The 20,336-nt window shown below is 41.4% G+C and overlaps 1 protein-coding gene across 1 annotated transcript in view; it reads left to right on the top strand.

Annotated features, from left to right (window-relative positions):
- LOC132567367 (complement factor H-like) overlaps positions 1-20,336 on the top strand; it is a 121,086-nt gene that overhangs the window by 3,088 nt on the left and 97,662 nt on the right. Inside the window, exons 2-10 of the mRNA XM_060233041.1 lie at positions 1,474-1,674; positions 2,862-3,059; positions 6,316-6,492; positions 6,629-6,805; positions 9,063-9,281; positions 12,450-12,674; positions 14,296-14,502; positions 15,489-15,671; positions 16,848-17,055. Of these exons, the coding sequence (XP_060089024.1) occupies positions 1,474-1,674; positions 2,862-3,059; positions 6,316-6,492; positions 6,629-6,805; positions 9,063-9,281; positions 12,450-12,674; positions 14,296-14,502; positions 15,489-15,671; positions 16,848-17,055 (1,795 nt within the window). The remainder of the gene's footprint in view (positions 1-1,473; positions 1,675-2,861; positions 3,060-6,315; positions 6,493-6,628; positions 6,806-9,062; positions 9,282-12,449; positions 12,675-14,295; positions 14,503-15,488; positions 15,672-16,847; positions 17,056-20,336) is intronic.

The raw sequence follows: 20,336 nt of genomic DNA on the forward strand, positions 1-20,336 counted from the left end.
GCACTAGCTGCAGTTTCCGTGTTCGGTACAGGGGCAGCCCCATGTAGAGGGCATTACAGTAGTCCAATCTCAAGGTGACCGTTGCATGGATCACTGTTGCCAGGTCGCCTCGCTCCAAGAAGGGGACCAACCGCCTTGCCCATTTGAGATGAAAAAAGGTGGATTTGGCAGTGGCCGCTATCTGGGCCTCCATTGTCATTGTACCAGTGGCGTCCTGTCAAAAGCTGGGAGGGGAATCCCCCCTTCTGGGGCGCCGCAGCCTAGGCAAAGGACCTCTGTCTTCGCTGGATTCAATTTCAACCCACTCAGCTTGATCCAATCAGCAACGGCTTGCAATGCCTGGTCCGGATCTATAGGGGCATCAGCGGCTCGGCCTCCCAACAATAGGTAGAGCTGGGTGTCATCAGCATACTGGTGACAACCCAGCCCATGTCCCCGGGCAATCTGGGCAAGGGGGCGCATAAAGATGTTAAATAATATTGGAGAGATAACCGCCCCCTGAGGCACTCCACAATTAAGTGGGTGCCTCTGAGACCGCTCTCCCCCAATCGCCACCCTTTGTCCCCGACCTTCAAGGAAAGAGGAAAGCCACTGTAAGGCTGACCCCTGAATCCCTGCGTCGGCGAGGCGGCGGGTCAGCAGCTGGTGATCGACCACATTGAACGCTGCCGATAGGTCCAGTAACAGCAATACCGCCACACCGCCTCGATCCAGATGTTGCCGGAGATCATCCATGAGGGCGACCAACACCGTCTCTGTCCCGTGGCCCGGGCGGAAGCCGGACTGAAAAGGATCTAAGGTGGAAGCGTCATCCAGGAAACCCTGCAACGCCACAGCCCTCTCTATTACTTTGCCCAAAAAGGGCAAATTTGAGACCGGCCGGTAATACGCCAATTCGGCCGGATCTGATGTGATTTTTTTCAAGAGAGGGCGGACCACTGCCTCCTTCAGAGGAAATATAAGAAGGGGCATTTTTGTGTCGCAAGGAAATATCCCAGAGACCCAAAGAAAGGAAAGTGGAGTTGGCAGCCTCTGAGCCAGCAGAGGGGGTGAGAATGTAAAGTTTTGCCTGGCAGAGTAGCGATAGTTATAGGAGACAAACACCCACACACACACACAAAATCACAGAAACGATTGCAAAGTACTGGAACTTGTGGTGAGTCCAGGACAAGAATCTGTGGATTTCCTGCCCCTGACTGAGTAAAAAAAGCAACAAAGGGCCACTAGTTACATAACCTGATTAAGGAGACCTCATCCTCACCTTCTCCAAAGCAAGACATTGATAGCTCCTAAAATGGTTGCTAAGATGAATTTAGCCAAGATGGAGTTGAGGCAGACAACACACATCTAGGGAAAGAGATCTTGGAAACACACTGTCCTCGTTTGAATTAAAGTACATGTACAAAACTCAGTTGAAATTGTACCTTAGATTTGCATGTGTATTATACAGGAGCCTTAACATATTTCTTTCAGACAGGCTTTGTGAATTACCTGACATAGAAAATGGAGGAATAGCTCTGTATTATTATAGCTTTAAAAATTACTACTTTCCAATGAAGAAGGATGCAACTCTTTCATACTACTGTTTGGGTGGCTATACAACAGAAAATGGGAGTCAAGAGACAAAAATAACCTGCACAATGAGAGGCTGGGTGCCAGCCCCCAAATGTTACAGTAAGTCGGTTTCAGTGTAATGTTTTTTATAGTAAACTATTCTTTACATCTGTGATGTGTAGTCAAATGGACTGGTTAAATTATTTTGATCAATACAACAATATAACTTTTAATTTGGGCAGCAGATTACCATATTTTCAGGTAGCAAGTGCCACCTTGGAGACATCCCTCGTCTTACATGGAGAGAATATTTCTATTGATGTAGAACTTGTGATGCATGGTGTCACTCATCAGGAAACAATGTTTATTCTCTACAAATGTAATTGATGATTTTATTAGGTTAACACTGACATTTCTTTGAAGGACAGCCATGCAACTAATATAGAGCATACATTATGTGATAAAGTAAAAAGAGTTATGATTATTTCACATTAAATGTACAAAATAGCTTGGGTATGACCACGATCAAGTGTTCTGTTTCTACTTTATCTAGCTTATTCTGCTAATTTTAAAAATAATATATGTATAGTTTTTCTCAACTATACATTCTTCCAAAGTCAAGCAGACAAATAGATTTCTTTTTTAAAAAAAATACCTAAATCAATTTCTGAGTGTCTGTTGGGTAGATTAATTTAATTAGTGAGTGAGTATCCTTTCTGAAACTTGCACATGCAAACTTTTATGCAGCGTTATCTGAGAATTGTACATGGATGCACAAAGCTCCAGTGCAACCTCATTTCCCCTTTGCCATCAATAGAAAAGAGACCTCAATGTGCATATATATCCCTTGGCATGTTCAAATCTGTTCTCCCCAATGAATCAAGAGGGAAGGCCTTATAGAGCTTTGTGAGCAAGTCTGGAGCAAACAATCACTGGATTGGTGACAAAAAGAAGAATCCAAGTAAGTAACTATCAATATAGCCAAAAACTGGTGCACAATTAAAGCAAAATGCAATAGCAAGTTTAATTGGTATCTTTTTATTTAACCTTAAGTATAATATGCTATGTCTACATCGCAGTCATCCAGCATGTTAATTCATCCTCCCCGTCATCATACTGTGGCACCCAGTCATCATACTGTTAGGTTTATCAAGAAAGGCATATGTGTGAATGTGTGTGTGGAACTGCAGGATGATGGGGTGGCATAATGTTGCTATAATTATTTACTAAGCAAGCATTTGGAGGTTTGGGGTTTTTTTAAAAAAAAATGTTACTGTCTCTATTCAATGCACCTTATTCTTGTTTAGAGAAATGTACCGTACCACTCTTGGATCATGGAGTATTCTTTGATACAAAACCTACTTACATAATATGGAAGAGTCTACAGTACGGTTGCAATTCAGGGTACTTGACTCCCGGTGGCAGCAGGAATGGAACTGTACAGTGTATTCCAGATGGATGGTCACTTCAGCCAAGATGCATAGAAGCAACTGGTATTGCTTTAGGTAATTTTTTTTCTCTAAAGAGTTCTGAAGGTTTCAAGCTAACCCTGACTGTCTTGAAAAAGCTTAAATTTATATTAATGTTTGTTTATATATTCCCAGAGATTAAAGAACCATGAGCAAAAAACTCTACTTTCCTTTCTTCCCCTGCATCCCCTGATGCGACACAAAAAGCTGTTCTTGCAGCATTGCAGGGTTGGAGGAAAGGCGCAGGAATGGCATAAGAACATAAGAGAAGCCATGTTGGATCAGGCCAATGGCCCATCCAGTCCAATACTCTGGCTGATTTCACATTTGGCGTTTGCCTTCCTTTTGCTCCGTGGTTGTTCTATGCAGGTGTGATTTCCCAATTCCGCACTAGAGGATTTCTCCCGGATTCAATTCCCAATCTGTTCCGTGTGTTCTGATTCCGCATTACTACTGCTCCCGGAGTTTCCCCCACAATCGTAGTAATTTCCCCCTCCCTCATACGTTTCCCTTTTTTTTAAACACGCATGCATGTTCATGTTACAACGCGATCATCTTTGTTTGCGTTACAACGTAATGCCAGAAGCATAATACTGGCAAAGTCACATATTTTTCTTTCGCCCTGCCATTGGCAGGTTATCTAAGCCCTGGGAAATCCACCATTTTTATTCACACACGCTGAATGTTAAGCATAGTTTTCCATTAAAAGCTGTAACAAATTACAAATAGATGCATGAAGGTGTGTGTGTGTGTGGGGGGGAGATTTATGCTGAGGGATTAAGGGAGAAAGTTTCCCCAACCTATCAAAAATATAAACCTCTAAACATAATCAAATTCCCGTTGCCATTTGAGGCCATCCGGGGGGGGGGGGATTGATAAAGGTGGCAAACGCACATCTTTAAAGTCGTTTGTGTAACATTGCTATTTATTTAGTTGTGTTGTAATGATCTTATTTAAAAAAAAATTATAATAGGAGTGATTTAATCGGAGGGGGGAAGTAATTACAATGCAATGACACATTATCAAAATCACATGGAATACCATAAAGAATGGGGGTGGGTGGAAGCAAGGGATGTATCCAGTAAAAGAAAATTGCGTTACATCGTTATGTATTTTTCGCGTTGTAACGCGAAACGTGATTTGTTTAAAAAAATTACTTTATTTCAGGAAAATATTGGATAATTTTCAAAGGGAGGAAAATTAAGGAAGTATGACGAAATAACTGGGCGGAATCATGGACGTGGAGTTATGTGGGTGTGTTCTACTGATGCGATAAGTTTGATAGCACATTGGCGTGAGTTCTGCACATAAATTTTGAGCCCTGGAACTGCATCAAAAATAAACTTCTCGCATTTTGAGGATCTCCTAAATGTGGGGTGACACCACTTTGGAGGCGGGTCAAACTGCCGCCCCGGGTCAAGATATGCAGAAACCAACATCTGCCCCGGGGGAAACGCAGCACCGGAGCCGGAGCAAAGGCTAATGCGGAATCAGCCTCTGTGTCACACAGTGGCCCAAAAAAACCCCCAAGTGCCATCAGGAGGTTCACAAGTGGGGCTAGAAGCCGTTCCACTTTGCCCCCCTTCCAAGCACCAAGAATAGAGCATCACTGCCCCAGACAGAGAGTTCCAACAATAAGCTGTGGACTTCTGCTCCATATTTTTATCCAATCCCCTCTTTAAGCTGGCTATGCTTGTAGCTGCCACCACCTCCTGTGGCAGTGAATTCCACATGTTAATCACCCTTTGGGTGAAGAAGTACTTCCTTTTATCCATTCTAACCCGTCTGCTCAGCAAAAAGTGTCCCTGAACTAAAACCTGAAAACCTGGGTATTTCAAAATGCAAAATTTCAGGTTCAAAGTTCATATTTGTACTGAATTTTTCTGTTTCTAATATAAACAACGTTTTGGAGAGTGTCACTACAAAATATCAGTTAAATTTTTTTTGGTAAATCATCCAATATATTAAAGAAAAGTGAGGTGAGTCTAATATGCAGAGAGTTCCTTTGAGGAGAAAATTGAAATTTTAAATTAGCATATACTCAAAATGCAGTTGGAATTATATTTTTTGGTATATAAAAACACCTAACATATTTTGGTATGTATCATACTTGACACACAGCCCAGGCTACCAGGGCTAGTGCGTGGCAGTAGGTGAGGTAGGCAGCTATCTAGGGTGCCACCTCACTGCAGGGGCAAGGAGTGGCGGCCCCCTCCCTGTCCTGACTTGCACTGACCTGATACTCCGCGTTGTTCTTTCTTGGAGCCACTCACTGGAGAGGGTTGGGCAGGGGGTGGGCCAAGTGTTCTTTCTTCACTCCGATTGCCCAGAGTGAAGAAAAAACGATATGGCCTCTGTCTAGCTCCCTCCGAACCGAGTGTTCTTTCTTCACTCCGAGCGATCAGAGTGAAGAAAGAATGATGCAGCCCCTGCCCAGCTCCCTCCGAAGCTGAAGATGGCTGGGCAAGAAGCGAGTCAAGCATTTTTTTTCACGCTGATCACTCGGAGTGAAGAAAGAATGACATGACTCCTGCCCAGCTTCCTCTGATGCCAGAGAGGGCTGGGTATGTAGGGCTCGCCAAGCATTCTTTCTCAGCTCTGAGTGATTGGAGCCAAAAAAAGAACACTTGCAAAAAGTAAGCTGTCATGGTGATGGCACTTCTAGGTGATGTCATCGTGACGTGTGTGGGAGGGGCGGCGCAGGGTTCTGCCTGAGGTGGCAGAACCCCTAGCACCAAGGCTGCAAGCTAGCCTGCACTTGTCAGATCACAGAAGCTAAGCAGTTCAACCCTGGTTGGGAGACCACTAAGGAAATCCAGGCAATTGCAAACCACCTCTGTTTGACTCTTTTCTTGAAACCCCCTGAGGTCTCATTGTAAGTCAGCTGAAACTCGCTAGCACTTCCCATCACCATACTTGAAACATTGATTATCTGACAATTTGTTTTGTATGATGGCAGGGGTCTCAAGCCAGGACACCAGGTGGCAAGCCACCTTATTTGTGGTTAGTCAAAGGAAGGCGCTGCTGTCCTGCTTTCTGTGGGTTTTATGCTCTGCCCGTACTGCAAGCCAGAAAGTGGGACGGCAGCTATGCACTGTCCAGCTATTAGACTGCCCAGAGGATGCCACATGGCCCTATTATTAACACCTAAAAAATTTACCTGACTCTGTGTCTGACCATCTCAGTGACATGGCTAAACTGTTCTCAAGCTGTGCATTTCCTGTGTCTACTTGGTACCTGGTTGTTTTGTCTTTCCAAGCCAAAGACATTTAACCAATCCTTGTTTTGTAAGAGACCTGTTTAGCACCACAGTTGCTTCATGGTCGCTATTCTACAACCCAGAAAGTTTTCAAACTGAATGAAGTACTCCAATATGAATGTGATGATGGATACCAGTCAGCAGGAGGCAACACAGTGGAAGAAGTACGATGTGGGCCTGAAGGATGGTTCTTTACTCCAAAATGTACTGGTATGTTGATTTACAATTTCTTCGTGTTGAATTGTCTTGTTGTGTACCATTTGTGCTTGTGCAGAAGTGCTGAAATTTTCAAAATATGAAAATATAAATGTGCTTTCTTCCAATCATGCATTACATTTTTTTTAAGAAACTGGATGTTCAACACTGAATCCTGTAGAATATGGAGGTCTCCATCCCAGGAAGGGAAGCTACAGAGGAGGAGACGTGGTTCAGTTTTTCTGTGAAGAGGATTATTCTTTAAGAGGTTCAGAGTTAATTCAGTGCTATGACTTTGGCTGGTACCCAGAGCCTCCAGTATGTGAAGGTGAATCTTTTATATCCCCCATGTTGTTCTGCTTCCATACTATGGGGTTGTACAGGAAAGACAATCTGATTCAGAGAGTTATAGATGGGAATCAGCAACTCACTCAAACTGGTTTAACAATCATTCCCTCTCCCTAGGTATTCCTGAGCATTGTTCTGTGAAGAGGTACATAGAGCTAGAGTTCCCAGGGTTCCATGAGACGAATCCATAACAGCATTCTGATCACAAATACTTACTATAGAATATTAAATTATACTAGCATAATACCAGGTTTTGTCATGTCCTAATAAAAGCTGCTTGTAAACCCATTCAAAGCTGTAATGTAACACATCTGCATGTAAAAGTTGCTATAGCATTGTGGCTGAGAGACTGAACTATGAACCAGAAATTCCCCTGATCAAGTCTTGTCTCTGCCATGCACTTGCTGGCTGGCCTTAAACATATGATGACAATACCTTAGAGTTGTTGCAATAATTTCTTAGTATGTTTATAAAGCCCTGCCCCAACCTGGATAGCTTAGGCTAGCCCAATCCTGTGGAAGCAGGCAATGGCAAACCAGCTCTGAACGTCTCTTACCATGAGAACCCTATGGGGTCGCCATAAGTCAACTGTGACTTGATGGCACTTTACGCATATACACACATATGAAGCCATGTTCAGGAAAATAATATAAAAATGCTGAGTTTTATTTATTATGATATAGTTTTTTTAAGGTGTGGCAGTGTGACAGTTCTAATTCCCAGGTTTTCAGAATAAAATCTACAGCAGATGGAAGCTTTCTGCTTTATTTGCTCTGGACCCATTAGGTCGTGACATGAGGGGAAAAGTGTGAGATCATTAGTGAGCATGTAGAAGGCTGGGAGAGAGAGGGTGAAGGTGTGGGTTTCATTGGGTGAGGAGGCTTCCATGCCACAAGCATGCATGTAAATCAGTGGAGGACCAGATTGTGGGAGCAGTCACTAAGCCAGGTATGTATCTCCCCAACTCCCAGGCAGATTTTCCCAACAATCAACAAATGTGTAGAGCAGCCAATCACATAAGCTCTGTATAACTCCCTGACTCTCTGACACAAACTACAGTCCAAAGAGATTTATGGGATAAGACCACAAGTATGCAACCATCATGAAAAAATAACTAACACAAATCACTATATATAAATTTAAATTCCAATCATGCATATATTCAAATCAATCAATTGCACAGTCCAAATAAATCAATCATTTGCACAGTCCATAATAATTCAGTTAGATCAGTCAGTTGCACAGTCCATAATAAAGGATATCTTAAGTGTCTCTTAAAGTGCAAGTGTTTTCTCAACCCCTAAAAACAGCAGGAAAAAAGTGCTTGTGCTAATCCTGTATTTCTTGATTAAAGTGCTTGCAAAAGTCTTGTCAGTTTCATTTGTCAATTTCAATACATAGTCTGATGTTATAATTGTGGCATGGAGCAATTTTTCAGCCTCTGAAGCTGTTTCTCTATAATTCTTTCTCAAAGAGGCATGAAGTATGAAGTCCATATCATTCCAAAATAGACGGCATAGTCTCAGGTACAATTTACAGAGAATTTAAAAGAAATAATTATAGAGAAATGCTCTTTGGAGAGGTTGAGAAGCTACTTGCACTTTAAGAGGCATTTAAGATAGCCTTTATTATGGACTGTGCAATTGATTTGATCTATTTGGACTGTGTAATTGATAGATTTGAATATATGCATGACTGGAATATTTAAATTTAAATACAGTGATTTGTGTTAGCTATTTTTTCATGGTGGTTGCATACTTGGTGTTTTCTCTGACTCAAGCAGCATTTTAAAAACCTGCTTTTCTGTGCAATCCGTCACACCTGAGAAGAGAGAGGAGGCAAGGGAGAGCTGTTGTAGCTTGTGGGATATGACTCAACTTCTATGTGCTAAGTATCTCCATTACTGAGTGAACTTCTCACAAAATATTGCAATAACTTTTAACTGAGGCTCCCTCAGTTTTTATCTGATAGATCTCCTAATATTACTCTTGCTGTTGCTATTTTTTAATTCTTTTGGTACAAAAGATCAAATATTTATCAGAGAAGGGCACATGACTGATCAAAATACTTGATCAAAAGAGCTTTAATTAGATGAAAGAAAAGGAATGAAAGGTCCCCAAAACTGTTGTCCAGAAGTCAAGCTTATTTTGATGTAGAACTGGCATTTTTTAAAGGTTTATATAGTGAAGCTTATATAACACAAACAAATTTTGGGTGTCTTTTCTTTTCTTGTTCAGCAAGAAGAAACAAGTGTCCTCCTCCCCCTCAACCCCCTAATACCAAATTACTGTCCAATTTAAGAACGTACCAGCATGGGGACATGGTGCTTTTGGAATGTGAGCCTCATTTTCAAATCAGAGGACCTGCAGAAGTCCAGTGTGAGCATGGCAAATGGACTTCACCTCCCAAATGCATCAGTCAGTTGCCTGCTAGAACTGACCATCGAGAATTAGAAGGTATTTAAATTCTGGGAAATTGTCAGTTCAGTGGTTTTGGAATTGGAGGTAGATTTTATATTTCTACTGGCAAAATACCCCTTGGCTCTCAGTTCTGACCATAAATTCTCCTGTACATGAGAATTGTCTGTTCTCTATGGATAGGGAAGCAGGTAGAAACTGTTATTAGGGGTTTTTTTCTCCTATCTTCTGGGGCAATGTAGTATTAGCTGGACAATTTAGCATTAGATTTTAAAAGGCATAATGGGAAATCCTTCACCTCAGGACAGGTCTGTTTTAGTTTTATAGCTTCTACAGTTTCACTAAAAAGAGAGAGAGAGAAAGAGAGAGAGAGACTGAATTCATGTGAATAAGCTTCCTCAGTTTGACTTTGGAAAAACAGTGTCCAGAGACTTATGAAGTTGTATGTATCATGATCTCAGCCTCCCCTGACACTCCTCTCAATCCCTTCTGCCTACCATCTTGGCTCAGCACCTGACCTAAGTCACTAAAGAGATTAATTTTGCAGAGAAAATTTTATTTGGGAACCTTCCGCCCAAACTGGGATCAGAATCAGGGAAGTGGCCACCACCAGAGAAATGCCTGTTAATGGAACTGTCCCAGTATAATATTGGAAGAGATGGTCTACCTTGTCTAAATGCATATGTGCAGGAGGAGGTCGAACTCATCCTTCCCCAGTTTCTACTACCCTCTCTCTCCCTCCTCAACTAAAGACAGAGCTTTCCTTCCAGGACTGTCACTGGTTGACTTAGCATGGGCTGGAGTCATTTCTCCAAGAGTTGAGGATTTTAGTTTCTGAAAGAACTTCACTTCACTAAATGTCTAATTAAGCAGGAAGCACAGATAGGAAGTATTTTACAACAAAGAAAAATATAGCTGGACTGACTAGAGAAAACAAAGCTAGACTGACTAGAGAAACAAAGAAGGACTAGGTGGAATTAACTGACACTATGTTGAACACCCCTTTGTGTTTTGGAGATCAGGCAGTCTCTGCTTCACCTCTGAATAAGCTTCCTGAGACATTTCCAAGATTTCATAAGCTGCAGACATTAGGCTGACAAGAGCACTTGCCTGCCCCTTATCCTGTCTTGGATTGTATCTTGGAGTCTCTTCTTGTTTTGGACTATTGATGCCTGGGGGCTTACTCGCCAGTTCCCACTACAATTCTAGGGCAGTTTGGCTCTTCAGACAAGTAACGGCTCAAGATGCCCCTTTTCCACAGATGAATCACTCTAAAAATACCACTCTGCCCCTTCAATGCAGCTGGGGATCTGATTACCCATTCCAGTAAATAAATTCATATTATTTTAGTATCAAAGGGATCTCAATTCATAACAATACTGTTGCAAGCTCTTAATTTCCCTGCTAATACCACCTATCAACTTAATACTGAGAGCCAGCGTTGGTGTAGTGATTGTTATAACGCTGGACTAGAATCTTACTGGGTGACATTGGTGATAGTTTCAGAGGGTAGCCATGCTGGTCAGCAGTAGAGAGCTAGATATGAGTCCAGTAACCCTTAGAGCCCAAGAAGACTTGCAGTATATAAGCTCTCAAGAGTCAAAGCTCCCTTCATCAGATGTGACACCGGGACAGTCACTCTAAGCATGGCCTACTCATCTTTGGGTGGTTGTGAAGGTAAAATCAGGGAACAGAGAACCTGACTCCTTGGAGGAAGGTGTGATAGTGTAGAATGTAGATTCAGAATTGCTCTAGAACATGGACAGAGTGCCAAATGGAATTGCACTAATCCTGAACATAGAACTCATTTGCACTAACCTGCCTTAACAGTTATAACTAAACCATTATATTCAAAGTATTATATTTGCATAATTTGCCTTAAAGTATGTAGTGCCTTTTCTATGGATTTTCTAGGCCTGAAGTAGTCTGAGGAACAAAGAACAATGGCTTCTATTAGATTCTTTGCTGAGCAAATGAGCTTAGAGAGGAAGCCTCTTGTTTAGCAGAACTATATCACCATTTGTTCTGTAAACATATTTCAGTGGAAAGTCAGCTATCTTTTCTATCTCCGGGAGCCTATCTCTCGAAGGTCAAATCCCCCTTGCTACAGCAAAATCTCTGTTCCTGCACATTCTGGAACTGGGCCAGAGGTCTACACTGGAGTTGAACAGGGAAGGGGGAGAAACCGCAGATATGATGTATGGGAAAGTGAGACTCGGAGGTCCAGATTAGAGACCCCAGGTGATATCAATTCATCTTTCGCTTCTAAGTTGGGAGATGGGATGTTTATTTGATCAATTAATGTAATCAAAATGTCAGAAATGATTGGTGTAGCCAATCTGTAAGTTTGCCTTTGTTTACCGGAAGGTATAAAATGTTATGACTATGTTGAATAATTTCGAAGGAGAACGGAGGAAGGGGTGAAGGTTTTGTTTTCTTTCCAACATTAATGTGAAAACATTAAAGATCTGCGCATTCATCTCTTTTGCACCTCTGTTGTTGAGTCTCTTAATTAGAGGAAAAGGGGACTCTGCCATTGTGCAACACAGATTTCCTGGGAATCAGACAGCACTCTGAAACAATTGCTCCCCTTGCTTGCAATTTCCTGCCTAATGCACTGCAATAACGTTCTCCTAAAACCAGATAAAGGTTTTAGGAGTTAAAATCTGGACCTGGCTATAAATCCTGAATTGGTAACTGAAAGATAAGAAAGCAAACTGACAGGAACAAGGTGGTTGGCTTTTCAAAACTGAGCAAGAACAAAGTTTATTCAGAAAGAAACACACAAATAAGGTAAATATTAACAATCAAGCAGGAGATTGGGAATGTTAGGTACTTGTCCAAGGGGGTGGGTGGGTTCTCAAGCAGATTTATAACATATAAATTAAGGATTTTGCTGCAAGTTAGTTTCATCTCAGATCCAACAAATCTTGCTGGAGTACTGTAATGCCTTTTTACTCTCTGTTGCCCAAGCATGGGTACTTAAAGCAAAAATCTAGTATCTATACAGGTCAAACAACCCTTTTCACTATTGAACCTCTAACTCTCAATTTGCAAAACCTCACCCCAGTGGTTATGATCTCAGAACTGGCTGGTTCAAAGTCTTTTTCATTAGTTATTTTGTTGCTGGGATATATTTTTGTGCCACCTGTCACAGAAAAGTGCTATGTTATGTTCCTTTTCACATATGTATTGTTTGCTTCTTAGATGTGGACAGAGAAACAAGCAGTGCTGGTAGACCTGCTTTGGAAACTGATGAGAGTTGTGGAGCTCCACCTGCAGTGGAAAATAGTTTCATTCTTGGTTTGTTGTTGACAAACTATGAAACTGGCTACTCAGTGGAATATCGATGTCTCAGGTATCATTTGTTAAAGGGATCTGGTACAGTTCGCTGTGAGAAGGGGAACTGGACAGAGCCACCAATTTGTTTAGGTATGTCTTGTAGGTAAGTGAGAGTATTTTATACTATGAGGAATGGATCTGGTAGTGATTTTTGCTGTTTTGTGAAATCCTGGATTTGCTTAGTCACAACCAAAGCTCCAGAAATTCTTAATTAATCTTCATACTTATTTTTGTAGCTAGATTATCATCTGCTGTCCATGGTATCTGCTTGTACTGAGGTTGTCTAGTTACATGGTAAATACATGGAGTTGGAAAACAGGCCACTAATACTTGATTGGCCCAGGCTAGCCTGATCTCCTCAGAACTCAGAAGCTAAACAGGGTTGGCCCTGGTTAGTACTTGAATGGGAGACCACCAAGAAGTCCAGCATTACTACTCAGAGACAGGCAAAGGGCAAATCACCTCTGAATGTTTCGTACCTTAAAAACTCTTTCAGGTCACTGTAAGTTGGCTGTGATTTGTTGGCATTTTCCACCACCAATGCCAAATGGCTATAACAATATTGTGGGAACAGCAAGACACAATCCAAGTGTACTCTACAAGGAATTACTTATTTACAAAAAGTATTTGGAAGGTCCAGGACAGAACTTGTGTCTTACTATTGAGTGTAGCTTCTCTTGTGTCATTTGCATGAAATACTACTACTGCTGCTTGTGTTACTGTTCATTCAACCAACATCATCAACAGGAAATACAACTAAAATACTAATGGAATTTTGAGTGCCCATCACTACTATCAAGTATTTTGTGACCTGCAAAGCCATTATTTGTCAACATTGGCCAACATTCTTTCCAATCGAAGAAAAGATCAACTCTGACATCTAAAAACCAAGGACATTCAATAAGAATATGATCAATAGTATCAATTTTCTCTACTCCACGGGCACATAATATATCAGAGGAGTACCCTCCTGTCATAACTGCTGAAGGAAAGGCATTCAGATAGGCCAACATAAAAGCCCTTCTGTATCTCTGTACAGTCGAAGTCCAAAAATACTCTGGGATCCTCAGTGTGTGTGTGGGGGGGGGGGGGGGGTATTCCAATAGCAAGAGATGAACCAAACTTATGAGATCGTATAAGAGTACTGTTATGTTTAAGCTCTTTCAAACATCTTTTGATCATGCAATATAAGTCCCAATTTCCTAGTGTGTTTGACACATCAGCAGTAACATGTAGACATTTCAACTTATTTTCCAGTCAGATTTTACACGAAATGCAGGAACTGGCTATTCTTGAAAACAAGGCATATCTTGCAGTGCTAAAAAATGGCTATAAAATGCCATCAAGCAGAGTGCTAAAAATATTCAATTTTTATAACCTCTATTGTCTTACATAGTATTTTAATTTTCTGAGCGTACCAAATAATTTCTCAAAACACACTTCCTTTAATAGGGGTTGTGTGTGTATGGTTATAGTAAAAATTGTGGTTAAAAGGCATATTTGTTGTTGCCATCCAGAAGCTAATGTCTTCTCAAGTACTGCAACTGGATGTCTCATAGGAAGCAAATTATAGTTCAGGTGCCCCCCCCACCTCAATACATGAGGACCTTTTGGGTCTACTAGGTTTCTGCGGTGGAAAATGATTGGGTGCCAGACTGTCCAGACTTTGTGCTTAGCATCAGCCAGTTACCTAATGATCTTTGTCCCTTAGAACCATGCTTTGTGGATGAAGAAAACATAAACAATTTCCATATAAGGATGAAATGGAGGTCGGATGAAGAACTAGTTTTCTTACATGGTGATGTCGTTGAATTTGTGTGTGAGCCAGGATATGTTCTCCCACCTTATGGTGGACTGCAACAGTTGCTGGTGCAATGCAACCATGGCAAATTGAAATATCCAAAGTGCATTTCCAAAGGTGAAACATTATTTTGTTTTGTGGTAGCTTTCTATGGGCTAACAAAGCTATTTATTGTTATCTGGATTTTCCACTGAAAAGAACATTTCCAAAGTGGCTGACATATAGTATTTAAAACAACATGGGTTGGATCCAATGACTTTCAGTAAGTGGAAGCATTTGCAGTTTTCGTAGGCACCCTGCATAAAGCTCATTACAGTTATCTATTACCTGATTGGAGCATGGATCCATGTGACCAGGTCATGCTGTTTGAGGGACAGTGGAGCTAGAATATAGGCTGATGTTGACAAAAGGTGCTAAGTGTCACTGAGGATACCTGAACCTGCAACTATGCATCAGCATCCTCCAACCTACAAACCTGCTCTAAGGAGTGCAGCCAGTGGTTGACCTTTACTGAATGCAAAGTTCTGTTTGTGCCTTTGCATTTGAAACAATAGGTTCATTGTCATGACTTCTGTGCAGTCTCACATGGGACTGCAGAGCTTCAGGCCTATGTGTACCTGCACAGAAGACCACTCGATCTTTTGTCATGAATGCAGCCCCACACTATGACTGCAGATAGATATTTTTACTAGCTAAAACTCTCTAAGGAGGTCATCCCTCCCCCTCAGGTGCTGATGCAACTGGGCTTTTCCTGCCCAAATGATTGATCACATGCTCTGGGAGCAGGGTGTCCCCTTTCCTCAGTTTCTTTATCACCACCACATGGATAGGAGTGTCCCAGCTTAGCTTCTCATTTTGATTGGGTTTTTAAAAATGATCTCATGTTCTTTTTTTTGCAGAACTCAAAGTTCCCCCCTCTGGTTCCTTTCCCACCTGAAATAATTTCTTTTCTTTTTCTCTCAAAGAAATGTAATATAATTTGTTGTCAAAGAATTTAATATAATTTAATTTTTAAAAGGTGCTACCAGCCTCCTGTGTAGTCTAAGAATCAGATTAATTTATCCTGTGTCTTTTAATTTTTATGCAGTTTTCTTCTTTTACAGCTTCTAATAAGAACTGTGGGCCCCCACCAGTTGTAGAGAATGGAATTGCTATGGAATCAATGACAACAGACTCTGCCTATCACTTAACAGTAAAATACAGTTGCCATGAACACCATGTTTTGCAAGGCTTTATGACAGTGTCCTGTTTAAATGGCCAATGGACTACCCCACCAGTTTGCATAGGTACAATAAATGAAACGTGAATACTCTAGCTCGATCTCATCAGATCTAAATAGCTAAATGGGATTGGCTGTTATTAGTACTTGGATGGGAAACCACCAAGAAAGTAAAGGGTTGCTATGAAGAGGCAGGCAATAGTAAACCACTTCTGTTTCTTTTGCCTTGAAAAACCCATAAGGGTGCCTTCAGCTATGACTTTATGGCACTTTACACGCATGCACATGAAATGTCCATCTGTGTGTATTTGTAAGGGTGCCATGGAAGGAACTATGATTCAGTGGTAGAGGTTCTGTCTGGCATGCAGAAAGTTCCAAACTCAATTCCTGACTTCTCAAGTTAAAAGGACCAGGTCATAGGTGATCAGAAAGACCTCCTTCTGAATTCCTGGACAGCTGCTGCCAGTCTGAGTAGACATTACTGACTTTGATGGAACAGTGGTCTGATTCAGTATAAGAACAGCTCCATGTGTTCAGGTGTACCCTACATGAGGAGATGGTAGGCTTTTCTCTCAGTGGATTTTCTCATAAAGACCAGTGAACAAGAACAGAAAATGAATTAGGACAGAGAATAAATTAGTGCACTCAGTTTACATCATTGGGCAGGTGGCTAAAGCAGAACCCTGCTCCAGTGGCTTTGTGTCTTGGACCGTCTCCTGTAACAATGTTCCAAGTGACAACTTATTTACTGTATCCTGGAGAACTTAACAAGAGCCTCTGAGAGCTTACTTCTCTTGGTTAGATAACTCCACCCTTCATTTGCATGCCTTTGCTCTGGGTTCCTTTTCATTGTAACAGAAATCTAGGAGTTAGCTATGTACAGATGAAAATAGTATGTGGTTACCGCTACTATTGTCTTTTAATATAGAGGACACAACTTACTTGGATAGCTTGTTCAGAGAATAAGTGGTTTGTTCACTGTTTGAGTAGTACTTCAACTGAATCTTTTACAAAAACAAAAGATTAATACCATCCCATGTACTTTAATTCCAGTTTTTGTGGTTATCTGATTAATTTACAGATGCCTTCATTAAAAAAGTATGCTTATGGGGTTGACAAGCTGTAGGGTTTTGTTGTAGAAAATACTACAAGCATATAGTGTCAGCAAAAGTCTAATACTCGTGTAAATATCCCACTAAATTATATCATAAAATCAAAACAGCTTAATTTGATTTTTCTGAAGAGCCATGTACCTTGTCAAAGGATGAGATGACGGAAAAGAATTTGAATCTGGTATGGAGTTTTGACAATCGACCTTATTTCCTCCATGGAGAATTCATTCAGTTTATATGCAAACCAGGCTATTTTAGTCCATCAAATTCACCATCTGATTTTAGAGTAAGGTGTTGGAATGGACAGCTGTCATATCCAGTATGCATCGTAAGGAGCAGGTAAATTATGAAGTCACCTTTTAAGTACTTACAATTACACTATGTATACTTTTAAAGCCATCATTTCTGTGTGCTAGGGCATTCTACTGTGCACGGAGAGTGTATTACTTACTGCTCCTCCCTTTCCATATGTACTGTGGTGATAATGATGCAATGCAGACATTGAGCAGGATATGGCCCATCACAGATGCACAGGGGCAGGGAGGGGGCTAACATGTTGGCAGGCAAAAGGAGATTTTGATGTGGGGATCCTTTCAACATTAGAGGGCACAAGATATAGATGGCAGAGGGCACAAGATATAGATGGATAATACCTGAAGGTCTTGGATTTGAACAACATGGGAAAAGGATTACAATAAGGAGTGAACAAGAGATGCATAGCTTTTTTGAAGAGAACAAAGAATCAACATCATAATGGAGTACAAACTATTATCTTGGAATATAAAGATAAAAACCTCCCTGAAGTGCCAGCATTCACAGGGGCCTTTTATTTTCAGCTATGACCCCCCCCCCCAAAAAAAAATCCAAGTTCGTATTAAATGATATTGACACTGGACTAGATGGTTCAGCGGTTTGAATTACCTTTTGCAAGACTTCACTTTTTATGTAGCAAAGAATAAAGATGTAGTATTGCTTGGTATGCTTGGTAAATCCTATACATTAACTCAGATTTTGGATGTATAAACTATGGCTGTCTATGTTACAGTAAAATTCAGTGTATTTTTGCTTTTTTAGTTAAAAGATATATGAAGAAATTATGCGTAGGTGACTCATGGGAAAGATGGACTTATGCTGCATGACAGAATTTTACCTAAGATGAGTATTTTTTTTTTTTACCACAAGACCATTTTTAACACCAGTCAATTGAGACAGCCACTGACTTTAACCTAAAAGAAATGCCTCTTCAATATGTTGTACATTGAAATAAAGGATTTTAACACAGTTCCTTTCACTTTTTAAACAGTTGTTCATGACTGTCTATTACAAACAAGCGTGGAATCTAATCCAAGCACTCAGAAACTGGAATTTAATTTGAAAATCAGTCTAAGATAAGGTTGCCAACTTTGGGTTGGGAACTTCTTGGAGATTTGGGGGTGGTGACTGGGGGAAAAGTGGTTTGGGGAGAGGAGGAACCTCAACAAAATATAACACCATAGAATCTGCTCAATCAATCAATCAATCAGTCAGTCTGTTGAATACAGTCAGAGACCCATCAAGTAGCATAACATAGCATAGCATGACAAAATATGTAGCATCAGGGCTTTTTTTGAGCAGAAACACACAGTTCCGATTGGCATGGTATCAGGGGGTGAGGCCTAATATGCAAATGAGTTCCTGCTGAGCTTTTTCTACAAAGAAAGCTTTGTGCAGTATAACCAAATAACAAAATATACAATTCAAGGCAGACATAATTTAAAACCTAGGCAAACAAATTCCAATATTACAATTCTAAAATTTTAGACTTAAAATTGGTAAAATAATCAAATATTTTTTTCTAACAACTTTTTCCGGTGTCTTATAGCTTGAATAGTAAATGTTGTCACCTTTAAGGTAATTTCGTGGTCCCTGTCAGCGAAAAGCTTATCTAAATAAAATCTGGTATTCCTCCCCGGAAGTTGACTACAGATCAGAAATATATAGGCTAGCTTTGCCAGGCCTATGTATCCCTCACCCCTTCTGACAATGCGGAGCAGGCGAAAAAAGGCTTCCCTCCCTGCCAATCTGAGTGAGGCCCAAAAAATTCCTTCTCAGCCCCAGAAACCAGCGACTAGCTGATCACACATGGTCTAAAAAGAGGGTGAGGAGCTTATGCTGGGCCAAACTGATGCTGAAGGGTGGCCAACACCAGACCTGGCTGGCGAGCCAACATCTCATTGACCAGCACTCCCGCACTGAGCCCCAATTGGTTTTCTCAGCCTTGTGCTTCCTTCAAGGAGATGGGCGGGGGGGGGGGGGCTGGCAAATGCTGCCATCTGCTTCAGAAGAGGCAGTGGTCTTGGGCCTGAATCAGGATATTTCATTCCTCCGGGGAGAGGAGTTTCCCTAAGGCCACATTCTCCACGCTGTGAGGGGCAACTAGGGTTGCCAAGTCCAATTAAAGAAAAATCTGGGGACTTTGGGGGTGGAGCCAAGAACAAGGATGTGACAAGCATAATTGAACTCCAAAGGAGTTCTTGCCATCACATTTAAAGAGACAGCACACCTTTTAAAATGCCTTTCTTCCACAGGAAATAATTAAGGATAGGGGCACCATATTTTGGGGCTCATAGAATTGGACCCTCTGGTCCAATCGTTTCGAAACTTGGGGGGTATTTTTGGGAGAGGCACTAGATGCTATACTAAAAATTTGGTGCCTCTACCTCAAAAAATAGCCCCCCCCAGAGCCCCCAATATCCACGGATCAATTTCCTATTATTCCCTATGGGAATCGTTCTCCATAGGGAATAATAGAGTGCCTAGTAGACATTTCCCTCCCCCCCATGCTTTCTAAAGGGGGGGAGGGCCTCAAAACTAGGGAATCCCCTGCCCCCTCCCTCTCTCTCACACACACACACACTTACCAGATCTTCTACTTCCTGTGAAAACGAAAGCAAAAGAAAGGGAGGGGCCGTTCTCAAAAGCCCTTCCTGCTTCCTGCCCAGCCTTAAAGGGGCAGACATTTTGCAAACGGCTGAGGAGCTCTACAACATGAAGCCTAAAGGTATGTTCTCCCCCCCTCCACCCCCACCCCCGCTTCCAGAGTTTTGAAGAGCGGGAGATGAGGCTGCGAACCCAGAAGTCTCCCACCAGAGCGGGAGGTTTGGGAAGCCTAGGTGCAACCAGGCCATGTTATGGTGCAATGCTGGACCCCTCAGAAATAGAAGAAAAGACACCCAATAATTTCACTGTTTGGTTATTTTTCTTCATGGTAAATAAGAATTCATCAGTAATACAGAGGGGTGGAAGATTTGATCCCTTGAAAGGAAGACCTTCTACTCTACAACATGTCTCCAGTGGGAGGGCATACATGCAAAATGAGTATTTATTGAGCTAGTAAAGATGGTCTCATCTGGCTGCCTCTGTCTTCATTTTTTAAACTTCTAACACACTTATGGAAAAGGAAAAGATGTTTCTCCTGGCCTCTCTTCCCTTCTCTCATGAGCTCAGCCATTTTTATGCCACACTTTCTTGAAACAACTGCTGGTGCAGAAAGGCTGATGAGAGATCCTTGCATGCATGTATAATAAGAGAGAGATTCTATCCAGATTTTTATAGGAACCTGATATTTGAAAAGTGACCAA

This window comes from Heteronotia binoei, chromosome 2 (genome assembly GCF_032191835.1).
Source record: "Heteronotia binoei isolate CCM8104 ecotype False Entrance Well chromosome 2, APGP_CSIRO_Hbin_v1, whole genome shotgun sequence".
Taxonomy (NCBI): Eukaryota; Metazoa; Chordata; class Lepidosauria; order Squamata; family Gekkonidae; genus Heteronotia; species Heteronotia binoei.